Source organism: Capra hircus, chromosome 18 (genome assembly GCF_001704415.2).
Source record: "Capra hircus breed San Clemente chromosome 18, ASM170441v1, whole genome shotgun sequence".
NCBI classification, from domain to species: Eukaryota; Metazoa; Chordata; class Mammalia; order Artiodactyla; family Bovidae; genus Capra; species Capra hircus.
In genome coordinates this window covers 11056036-11068588 of record NC_030825.1, presented here as the reverse complement: position 1 = coordinate 11068588, position 12553 = coordinate 11056036, and the positions used below count along the sequence as shown (strand labels likewise).

Genomic DNA, 12553 nt, shown 5'->3' with positions numbered 1-12553 from the left:
AAGACAGACTTTGCTTAAAGGAGCCCATTATGCAAATATCTATACTTTCAGAAGGAAAAAAAGTAATATGGAAATGACCTTTGGGCACCTAATGCCTTACTGCAAAAACAAGATAAGCCTTTTTCATAATAAAGATCTTAAAACAGATGCCAATCAAACAAATCAACAGCTAACAGCTCCAGCCAACTATGTTTAATAAATAATTTTGATATATCCTGCTGATAAACTCACAAAGAACAAAGAACTAAAAGCATGGAATTTTAAAAGGGAATGTTCTCTTAGCCTGGAGATTGAGCCAAACTAAATGGGAAGGACCAGGCAAACACATAAAGCACTCTCCACCCTCCTTGTGTAGATTTAGAATAAAGGGAGATTTCTGTCTTCCTCTGTCCAGAAGGCAGAGTTTATCTTTTATCTCTCTCCCCCAGTGCCTGCTAGATAGTGGGTTCTCCACAAATGAATGCCTTTTAAAATTAATTTCTACTTCATGGCAATTTGATTTTCTTGAATAAATATTATCTTCCTGGAATGCAAATTGGGTATAACTCCCTTGCTTAAAGTCCTCCTATGTGTCCTTAGAATAAAATCCAAGCTCCTAATCTGCAAGGCCTAGTGGGATTGGGTCTCCCAATTTTTGCTACTTTTTTCACCCAAAGGTATATTGATATCTTTACTATGAGTGTGGATTCAAAACCCAGTGGGGTGGGAGGGGGATGCCGTTAATCTGGAATGTGTCGCTCTGACTTCAGAGAACCAGAGACAGGACTCCTTGCCTCTCATTGTCGTCCGCTGGCAAATACAGCAGTCTGTGCAAAATCCAGATTTGCTTCTGTCACTCTTCAGCCTGAAATCCTGTAACATCTACCTGTCACCGAGGGCTATTCCATCTAAGCTCATTCCTTGGCTTGGTCCTCCCCTCCTTGCTGCTGCTGCTGCTGCTGCTGCTGCTAAGTCGCATCAGTCATGTCCAACTCTGTGTGACCCCATAGACGGCAGCCCACCCGGTCTCCCCGTCCCTGGGATTCTCCAGGCAAGAACACTGGAGTGAGTTGCCATTTCCTTCTCCAATGCATGAAAGTGAAAAGTGAAAGTGAAGTCGCTCAGTCGTGTCCGACTCTTAGCGACCCCATGGACTGTGCCCGCCAGGCTCCTCCATCCATGGGATTTTCCAGGCAAGAGCACTGGAGTGGGGTGCCATTGCCTTCTCCTCACTCCTTGCTAGTCAAGTTCATTGCCTGTTTCCCCCAGGAGTCTCACTCTCCCTCGTATCCAGAGCTGTCTCAAGCTCTTTTGTGCCCCTTCCTGAAACAATCTCCTGCCCTGCCCTCCTCCTGTCACCTGGCTGACTCCTCCTCATTCGTCAGCACTTGCTTCGATCACAATACCATAGAAGGTTGTTCCTGGCCCTGCCCTTGTCCCATGGTAGTGTAGATGTCTTATTTCTAATCATCCCCAGCTAAACCAAGAACTTCTCAAGGACAGGGACGTATCCCACCCTGTTGTGACCTATTCAAAACTGGTAAACATCTGAGTGAACAAACCAGGCCGTCTAAGAGGCCAGCTCCGTGCTGGCACCTCCAGAGCTCTGTGCTGGCACCTCCAGAGCTCCACGCTGGCACCTCCAGAGCTCCGTGCTGGCACCTCCAGAGCTCCGTGCTGGCACCTCCAGGGCATGACATGTAGGGTCTGTCCTGTGCCTTGTAGGATGCTGAGCAATATCTCTCCCCTTGACCCACTAGATGCCAGTAGCACCAAGTTGGGATGACCAAAAATGGTCCAGGCATTGCCAGAAGTCCCCTGGATGGCACAATCATCTGGATGAGAGCTCCTGATGCCAAGGACACTGAGAGGGAAGGACAGTATTTCTGCCTTCAGACCTTCCATCAGGTTTTCCCCAAATGTCAACTCTGGGTGAGGCCTGCTTGGGTCATGTGGCTGCTTCCATCACTCTCTGCATCTTTAATCTGCTCCATTTTTATTCCCAGCATGTATAATCACCTGCTGTGTTCCATACACACTGATGTCTATGTATTGACAGAGTTCCGTGAAACAGAAACTTGGTAGTAATTTGCTGCTCTTTCCCCAGGACCTGAGACAATGACTGGCGCGAGTTAAGCATGGATGTCTGCCGATTAAATCAATATTGCATTTGGTCTGAATCATGCTTGCTGGGGCTGCGGGATGCGAGCTGGCCTTGGTGTGTGCACATCCTTTTGGCAGTCCAGGTTGCCTGTCCATAAATGCTGTCCATTTTCCTGCACTGCTCTTGCTGGGAGAGAAAGCACAGCTTGCGGAAGATTAGCCTTCTTCATGTTCTCCTTTCCATCTTGGGATTTTGCTCAGAGATTCACTCCATTTCAAATCTCTAATTGCTGCAGTCTATTTCAATTAGACTTTAAGCCGGGGGCCTGGCCAGAATGGAGGTGGACAGCCTAGAGGGTGGCAGCTCCCCGGCCCCAGTGAGGACATGGGTCGCCTGTCCACTTATTCCCTGTCACGGGATTCGGGGTCCTCACCTCCTTAAGAGGGATTGAGCCCCATTACAACAGCACTCCAGGGATTTCCCAGGAAAACCAAAGCTGACTTTGTAAGTGCCTCCTGGTCAGTGTTAGCTTCTTCTTCCCTCATCTGGGCAACCATGGGAGCCTCATCATGGTGATCCACCCCCTAATCACCAGCCCTTCTATGCCAAGCTGCTGTGGGAGTCTCTGGGCAGAGGATGGCTTGCTTTATTTATTTTTTAATTTATTTAACTGGAGATTAATTACTTTACAATATTATAGTCAGACACGACTGAGCGACTTCACTTTCACTTTTGACTTTCATGCACTGGAGAAGGAAATGGCAACCCACTCCAGTGTTCTTGCCTGGAGAATCCCATGGATGGCGAAGCCCGGTCACACAGAGTCAGACACGACTGAAGAGACTTAGCAGCAGCAGTGGTTTTGCCACACATTGACATGAATCAGCCATGGGTGTACATCTGTTCCCCATCCTGAACCCCCTCCCACCTCCCTCCCCATCCCATCAGTTCGGGGCTGGTGCACTGGGATGACCCTGAGGGATGGCTTGCTTTAGAATCGTGTCATCCTTTGTCAGTTGGCCTCACAGCTGTAGTGCTTGAACCTGGAATCTTACCCAGTTTTTTGTCATTGATTTAATTAGCTTCTGGCCTTCACCTTCAATTTTGCACAGTATCTCATAAAAAAATAATTTCCATCATTTTCAGCCCTTTAACCCCAAAGTGTCAAGCCCACTTTAAGGAGCCAGAAGAGGAGGCCGGCCTGTTTTCATCATCTCCTTTGCTCCTTCCTCCTCTTAGTCCCTGCCCATGACAAGCACCCCCTTCCTTCTCCCCCACCACCCTGCTCATTTTTACAAAACGGGGGAAAAAACCCAGCATGCTTATTGATGTTGAAAATAGATGAAGATTGGGTAGTAGAAGCTAGAATGGGTGTCTTATCTGTGTTTGCAAAATCTAGTCCCAGGGGTTGAGGGCAGCCACAATGCCTGCTTTGGAGGGATAACAGCAGCAGCACTTTTTTTTTTTTCTTTCAGTACTGAGCGTCAAAACCATTGGTTAATTATTGAGCTTGCTCTTGTAAATTTAGCAGGTTAGATAAAATGGGTCTAAAAGATCTTGCAGTCCTGATATTTTGTGGTTCTTCAGCATCTTGTGGGGCGGGAAGCCCCTAACTCATTTGAAAAACAGCTATAAGGAAACAGACGTGGTTGTAGCTAGATAACTAAGACAAACACATAAACAAGAAAGAGAAAAATAAAAGTTGATCCTCAGACATTTATTCATCCTATAAACATTTGGTGGGTCCATGCTGTGTGGGCCAGGTGCCGGGGGATGAGAAAGTTGAGGAAGGAATGTGGGGTTCTCTCTCTTGTCAAGACTGAAGCTGAACTTCTTCTGAGGAGTTTGTGCTAATGAAGTTTAGAAAATACGTTTCCGTAGCCTCGAGTGAGGAAGCGGCTTTGCTTAGTGGACCAAATAAGTAATCAGTCAGGAGCAACTCGGTGGTCTAATCCACGTACGTGGCTGCTGTGGGATGTCGGGTAACCTCTTCATGCCTCAGTTTCACCAGGTGCACCTGGCAGATAAGGCCAGGTCGCAAAATGAGGTGCTTGGAAACGTGAAGAACCAATTGGAAAAGAGTCGAACGGAGATGCTCGGAGGTACTGGCATGGGGAGACGCTGAAAGCAAATCCTGAATTATTTTTTTCTAAAGGGAGTCGGAAGACAATCCGTTTATTTATTTATCAAATTGTGTTTCTCTACATTTTAATTTTTTAAGTACTTGTGTCAAAAGAGACGTAAGAAAGGCATTCATTTCAGATATTCATTCAGTGAAGCAGTTGGTTGAGGGAGATCAGCTTTTTGAATCTCGCCTACTGTGTCATTAACCCCAACCCTAGTGATGAATAAACTGGGGTGTCAGTGAGTTGTTTCAACTCCATGGTTCTCAAACTTGGCTTCACAGAGGAAACACCTGGAGAGTTTGATAAACAGACTGATGTTTGGTCCCACTCCAACGCATTCTAATTGGTTTGTAGTGCAGCTTGGGCAGCTGCTGCTGCTGCTGCTAAGTCGCTTCAGTCGTGTCCGACTCTGTGAGACCCCATAGACGGCAGCCCACCAGGCTCCTCCGTCCCTAGGGTATTTTAAAAGCTCTCCAGGTGATTTTTTTTTTTAAGTGGAGCAAAGTCTGAGAACCACAAAAAACTTACTCAAGATTACAGATCTAGTGTGGCAGAAAAGCTAGTTCTGCTGGCCCAGGGCCAGCTTCATCCTGTCAGGGATTATCTTTGCCTGTACTGGCTAAAATCTTCTAAAGACACTTTCATCTCTGGCCTAAAAGGTTGGTTTCGGAGAAATAAGCGAAGGCTCGGTAACATGGTATTATGCTTAACAGCCATCCAAAGTTGAGAGGAGAGAGAGCAAAGAAGCCTGGGACAAATTTGTCCACTCTCAAAAGCCATTAAGGAAATAAAAACAAAGGCAATTTTGAAGAGTGTGGGCTGGATTGAGAGGGCTTTCACATGGCATACTAGGGCACCTGGAGAAATAAGCACCTTTCAGGCACAAACCCATGACCCCAGGAGCACTGCGATGGGACTGGCTCAAAGGCCACCTTCACTGAAGCAAATTAACAAGCTGCCTTCCCTGAGGTTAATACTTGGCGTATTTAGACCTGGGCTTCTCAGACACCTGCCGCATCAGAGGCACCCGCAGGGCTTGTCAGGTCTGAGCAGGAACCTGAGAATCTGCACTTCTACCAGGCTCCCAGGTGATGTTCCTGGTCCGGGAGCCATGCTTTGAAAACCATCCATTTGGCTGGTTCCCTTCTCCGGAGTAACACACGGTGCTGCTGACGCCCAGCCATTGGACTGCTTGCTAGATGTTCAGTCGCTGAATGTCGGCTTTCACCTCTATCTCCCCTGCAGGGAGCCCCAGCTACAAAATGATACGTGAAGCGACGGCTCCCAATTCCGGACACTCAGTAGGAGACTGGACAGAGTGCTATGTGTACACACCCCGCTCACCACCTGCAATGCCAATGGGAGACGATCCTGCAATCTCACCCTCAGTCTAAAGACGAGAAACAGTTGAGAAGAAAGTAACTTGCCAAAGGTGATACAGTATCAAGACAAACCATGAAATGGCTGATATTCACCCTTCTTTCAACTATAAAAATGACAATTTCATATGGTTCCTCTGATAGCAGAGTATAACCTCAGTAGGTCTGATTGCAAAGCCTGAGCTTTCAACTCAAGTCTCTGTCTCCTCCCAATTAGGACTCTTTTGCAGGCCACGTGTCTTACTGATCAATAGGACTGAAGTATGGAGACGAGTTAAGAGCATAGGTGTGAAGCCAGCTCTCTGAGCAAATACTGGCCCTCAACTAGGTGTGATTGTCACTGACTGCCTCTCACCCACAATAAACTGTTCTGGCGGCATGGCTGACCCCATAGGTGGCAGCTCCCACCCCAGGCCCCTTGCTAGCTCAGCGGGAGTGCTTCGGATGACAGAGGTTCTTCTCTACACACATCCTAGCATGAGATTCAGTGAGGGAATGAAAGACACAGGCAGTGGCTCTGCTTTGGGGATCTGAGGTTCCAGAAAGCATGGGATCAGAGTCATCCAGGATTTCAGGGCTGCCAAGGCAGAGTCTCTACCACCCAGTTCTGAGCATCACAGGAGCACGGTGACAGGAAGAGGTGGCAGCAATGATGGCTCCTCTAGAACAGTCAGTGGTTATTGGCTGGGGGCAATTTTGCCCCTGTGGGATGACTGGCAGTATCTGGAGACATTTTTGATTGTCAAGACTGGGATGGGGGGATACTATTGTCATCTATTAGTAAGAGGCCATGTGTGTTTCTAAACACCCTGTGATGCACAGCCCCCATAACAAAGCATCATCCAGCCCTAGATGTCAACAGTGCCAAGACTGAGAACCCTTACACCACAGCTGTATCATAAACGGCTGGGTATTTCCTGTAGCACCAGGTTCCAGTATTTTGCATGTAAACCAGGTTGTTGGGTCTTTTTGGCAATTCTATAAGCTACCCGTTGTTGTTTAGTCGCTGAGTCATGTCTGACTCTTTTGTGACCCCATGGACTGTAAGCCTGCTAGGCTCCTCTGTACATGGGATATCTAGGCAAGAATACTGCAGTGGGTTGCCATCTCCTTCTCCAGGGGGTCTTCCCAACCCAGGGACTGAACCTGCATCTCCTGCTTGGCAGGGGGGTTCATTACCACTGAGCCACCTGGGAAGCCCCAAGCTACCTATACTCTTAAATAAATCCCCTTCTTTGTATATTAGTTGGAGGGGATTTTGTTGACTACTATCAAGAGTCCTACCTTAAAAAGTCAGCCATGGGGAAGACGAGACTAGAGGATGAAGAAAGAAGTAGCTTGTCCCCACAGTTGAGGGTTGGGGGAGCATTTAAGTACAAATATTATCCAGGGCAGCAAAAGTCTACCACCGTAAAGTGTATCACCCATGTACAGCATGGACATTGTTATAAGAAGGCTAACCACCCCAGTGACTCCCTAATCTGGGTAAATCTTAATTGTCTTACCATCGCTCATGTTGTGAAACACTATTTCCACATAACAGCAGCATTTTTCACCTTAATGTATTTTCTGATAAACTGTCATGTGGATTAGAATTGGGGTGGAGTCATGAATGAAGGGAAATACAGGAGCAAGAATACCCTCTGTCTGTCTGGTATTTTCCAGTTTCACAGTAATACTCCTAATTACGAAGTCAAAACTTATCCAAGAAATTGGCTCAAACGAGAGCACGTTATATCCCAGAAAATGTGAACAAATTTTCAGAAGGACACAATGAAATTCTACTCAGTCTCTGAGGCCAAGAACACAGATGGTTCCTGTTACCAGTTCTGTAGTTGAGAATGATAACCGTGTTAAGCTCACCTTTAAAAAGATCAAATGAGATCACTTAGGTATTTAGCACAGAGCCTTGGCACGTTCAATAAATGTTAACATCTACATTAAACAATAATATATCTTGAGAACCACTTTGGCCCTCAGCTAACACATCAGTAAGGACAAGATAATAAACCAGTTTCAGGTTTGTGTGTGTACCACTCTAGAGAGTTCTTGGGGACTTAGTAGGTCCTCAGGAAATGTGGGTTCTTTCCCTCTCTCCAGATGCTCCCCTCTTTTCCCATTCAACCCTGACACCCCAGCCCTTGCTGGATCTCCCACAGTGGACAGCAGAGGAGGAGGTGAGGGTCTCCTGACCATGACGCCGGTCCACGACCATGGGCCTGCTTCCCGTTTCCCTTTCAGCCACTGCTTGGCCCCACCTCACCCCCCACCTGCCTAACAGACTCTGTCTCCCACTCCACTCCTGTTCTTCTGTATTGACAAATTTGCAGCCAGCAGATTATAGTCACAGTGTGAGGGAATCATTACCACCTGCTAATATTTTTATAGAATTTCATAAACTTGATCATTCATGAATCACTTACAGTACTTTATTCCAATGAAGAGTTCACAAATCACTCAAACACTGGCAAAATGCATAATAATGAGTAATATCTCAGAAGGCTTTGCATTAATATGTCAGCTTCCAATACTTGCAAGAGCTAAATTATTTTGCCAGGTGCCACTTCGGGTCAGAAGCATAGAAAGCCCTATGGGGGCTGCAGTAGGGAGAGTGGGCAGGAGGCAGTGGGCCTTGGGAAAAGATATTAAAAGTATTTAAGAAGAAGTAGATCATTCAGCAAGTCAAGTTCCCTTTAAATACTTGGAGTTCCTGGGAAAGAGGCCTAGGAATTTGAAGACTAGACACCAGAGTCTAGTTGTGGGTAAAAGAGAAAGAAGTGATTCTTAGTAACTGAAAATGCAGGGCTTTGGAGGTGGAGAGAAATAGACAGGGTTCCCAGATTCTGTACACACCAGCTGGGAGATGGTGAAAAAGTTACTTAACAGTTATCTGGTTATCTGTAAAATGGTGTTAACACCTACTTTTGAAGTCTCTTGTGTGAAATGGATTAAGTAAGAGAATGTATATGAGTTGTTTAGCACAATAACAGCTGTACAGAGTTCAATAAACAGCTTCAGTGATCATACACATCCAGGGACCCAAGGACAAACTTTTCCCAGATCATTTCTCGTCATGCAAATCTCCGAGGTTTAGTTAATGATGCTTTCTTGCTGAATTTGGGACGTGTTAGCATCTTGCAAGTAAACAGCATTTACCTTTAAAATGAATAACAACAACTACATTGAAGCAATTGTAACGGCAATCCATTCACCCACATGCTCTCTGCTTTTTAAACTTGCAGGAGGGGAAAGCAAAACACGGGAATTGGAGACCTCGGATTCTGCTCTTTGAAGAAGCAAGCAGGTTTGCAACCAACCACAATAACCATCAGGGACATGATGGATCCAATTGCACTAGTAAGACAGTAAATCATTTCTAAATAGCTGCTTGAAATGAACCAGATTTGCAACAGTGTTGTGCCCAAAGTATATTAAGAAGAGAGGAACCCAGTTCTCATAAAATCCAGAAATAGGAGAGACATCAAGACAGGAAGAAAACAGGACAAAGTCTAGATTGAAGAGCGAATGAAACTGGGGGGGAGCTGGCATTAGAAACTGGGCCATTGCGAGACTGGTGAAGAGAGGCTCAAGCCCAGGCCACTGTTCGCCACTAGCACACACGGTCCTGCACAGGAGAAAACCAAGCCACATGAACATGGCACAGCTCCCTGAAATGCCACCTGCACACAAACAAAGCCTAGGCATTAAAATGAGAGCTACATGAGGGCAGGGAACCTGGTGTGTCTGGTTTCCCACTCTATTCCTCACCCTGCTGGTCTTCAATGAAATATATTTAGAATGAATGACTCAATGAATTAGGTCACATGCCATGGAGTACATTATGAAATTACAAATAAACTCAAGATTATCTAAGAGAAGTTCACACTTGAGATGAGAAGGCTGGGCCACAACTCACAACTCCAGAGACCATGGAGCTTTCATTCACCTCCTGTGCTTTCCCCATGACTAATTCTCACATATGGTGAGACCATGCTTACTATGTTCCTGGTACTCTTTCAAATGCTTGACATGCATTAACTCCTTTAGCCCCTTTATTCTATGAGATCATTATTATTATTGTCCCCATTTCACAGATGAGAAAACTGAGGTCGATTGTCTGCTCAAGCTCCCATCAGTTCAGTTCAGTCGCTCAGTCATGTCTGACTCTTTGTGACGCCATGAATCGCAGCACGCCAGGCCTCCCTGTCCATCACCAACTCCTGGAGTTCACTCAGACTCACGTCCATCGAGTCAGTGATGCCATCCAGCCATCTCATCCTCTGTTGTCCCCTTCTCCTGCCTCCAATCCCTCCCAGCATCAGAGTCTTTTCCAATGAGTCAACTCTTCACATGAGGTGGCCAAAGTACTGGAGTTTCAGCTTTAGCATCATTCCTTCCAAAGAAATCCCAGGGCTGATTTCCTTCAGAATGGACTGGTTGGATCCCTTGCCATCCAAGGGACTCTCAAGAGTCTTCTTCAACACCACAGTTCAAAAGCATCAGTTCTTCAGTGCTCAGCTTTCTTCATAGTCCAACTCTCACATTCATACATGACCACTGGAAACCATAGCCTTGACTAGACGGACCTTTGTTGGCAAAGTACTGTCTCTGCTTTTGAATATCCTGTCTAGGTTGGTCATAACTTTCCTTCCAAGGAGTAAGCGTCTTTTAATTTCATGGCTGCAGTCACCATCTGCAGTGATTTTGGAGTCCCCCAAAATAAAGTCTGACACTGTTTCCACTGTTTCCCCATCTATTTCCCATGAAGTGATGGGACCAGATGCCATGATCTTCGTTTTCTGAACGTTGAGCTTTAAGCCAAGTTTTTCACTCTCCTCTCTCACTTTCATCAAGAGGCTTTTTAGCTCCTCTTCACTTTGGATAGCTAGTTGTAAAAACTGTGCTTTAATTCAGCCAACATGGCTACATGCAAAACTATGGTTTTAACTGCTATAGGCTATCTGACCTCACTTTAAGGAAAAATACGAGAATCTCTGTGCTACAGACCAGACTTTATTTTACTAGCTGTTTGCAATCATTAGTTAACAAAAACTAGTCACTCTATCTTTCATAATCATTTAAAGCGCTAGTAACTATCCCCACTCTACGGACGAGACCCACAAGATCAGAGAAGGCAAGCGGGCCGCCCGAGGTCACACAGCTCACTAGGCAGCAGTGCCGAGGCTGGAACAATTTTCTGACCCCAGCGCCGCTGATGTCGACCTCTACTGTCGTTCAGATAAAGGGCTCTCTGGGGGCTCAGATGGTAAAGAGTCTGCCTGCACTGCAGGAGACCTGTGATCGACCCCCGGGTTGGGAAGATCCCCTGGAGAAGGAACTGGCAGTCCATCCTGGTATTCTTGCCTGGGAAATCCCATGGATGGAGGAACCTGGTGGGCTACAGTCCATGGGTTCGCAAAGAGCCACACATGATTGAGCGACTTCACTTTCATCATTTAGATAAAACTAAAAATGAGCTAATTAAAAAAAAAAAAAAAAAAGGGTGGGGTTTTCATTCAACCCTCCTTTGGATACGCTATGAGCATTAGGAAAGGGATGTCGTCTCCCAGTGGATGCAGCTCTGAACGCAGTGCGGCTTTTGGAGAATAAGCGGGGGGCTGAGTCAGGCCCTTCTCATCCTTCAGCCATCCTCCTCCGCCTTGTGCAGTGAGATCCCTGCACGGCCGTACCCGACAGCCCTGTGCTCAGCTTGTGGAAGCCACAGGAAAGAGACGCCTCATGAATCAAAAATCCTCCTTAAAGAAGTCTCTGACTGGGACCCTTGACAACATCAAAACCAAGCCAGCTGACTGACCAGAGGCCACCTTCTCATCACTCCCGATTAGTCCCTGAATGTTGGTGTTCGAGTTTTTCCCGTGGTGACTGCCCTAAGGTATCTTTCCCTCACTGTCCCTGGTGATCAAGGTCATTGCCATCCAAGGAGAATACCCACACTGAGGTGGGCCCCTGTTTATGGAAACCCAGAAATCTCTCTATGAATGTGGAACGTTGACTTTTTTGAAACCAATTTTGGATCCCACAAACAACAGACAGGATCAGTTAGCCAAGCATGCACCTAAACTCTCACTCAGCTCTTAAACTAGCTCCTAAGGGGTCACCTTAAAAAGGGATTGTTCAGCCTCTCATTTACCAATTCTTACTCCCAGCAACCAGCTTTTTCCAGTTTCTCTGATTCATGCTAGTCCTATTTCCAGGCTACAGAACACTGCCAAGAAGACTTCTGCCCCTTTACTCTTGGTCTTATACCCCTTCCATCTCTTAGGAAATTCTAGAGCTCAGCCTCCTCCAGGAATCTCTCTTTAATACTTAGAAGAGGGGCAGAAAATATGCTATTTGGTTCCTGTGAGGACAGAAAGGAAAAACCACAAGCCTGTTGTCTATGTCAACCTTCTCACAGTTGAAGGCAGGAAACTGATGTTAAAAACTTGCGGAACTTCACAAAAAAATTAAATCGTCTTATAGGAAGAAAATGAATAAGAGCAGCTTTAATTTACTGAATGCCTGCTAAGTGCTGGGTATTGTGCTAAGAATTTGTAAAGATAATTGTATTCCATTTCATACAATACTTAGACATCCTGGTATTATCCCCACTTTGTGGAAGAGAATCACAAGATCCTCAGAGAGGGTGAATGGGTCGCCCAAGATAAAAACAGCAGTCAACAGCAGCGCTGAGACCTGAATGGCAATTTGCTGACCCCAGAGCTCTGTATCACTGTGCTATGAAATTATGAAATGTATCATGTCTTTAGTTCCGTGTGTCTGAAAATTAATAGATATTCCCATGATAGGCAGGGAAAAAGAAGAGAGAATTTACCAACAGTCTGCCGCTGGCTTGTCCTGCAGCAGCTGGACATTGACAGCTGCCAGGTCACCTGTGGTTACCAGCAAGTCTGGCTGGACCTGGGAATTTTAGAGGGTGCCAACATTCAATTTCTACAACAACC

The 12553-nt window shown here is 46.0% G+C and overlaps 1 protein-coding gene across 2 annotated transcripts in view; it reads right to left on the bottom strand.

The window, feature by feature from the left end:
• The window catches only part of CDH13 (cadherin 13), a 1049904-nt gene that overhangs the window by 477152 nt on the left and 560199 nt on the right, over positions 1 to 12553 (bottom strand). Inside the window, exon 6 of one of the 2 annotated variants that reach the window (XM_013970937.2) lies at positions 3795 to 4204. The exons of the other annotated variant lie outside the window; for it this stretch is intronic. Within the exon in view, the coding sequence (XP_013826391.2) occupies positions 4088 to 4204 (117 nt within the window). The 3' untranslated portion in view covers positions 3795 to 4087. Of the gene's footprint in view, positions 1 to 3794; positions 4205 to 12553 lie in introns of those variants that run through there. 2 annotated transcript variants of the gene reach the window in all.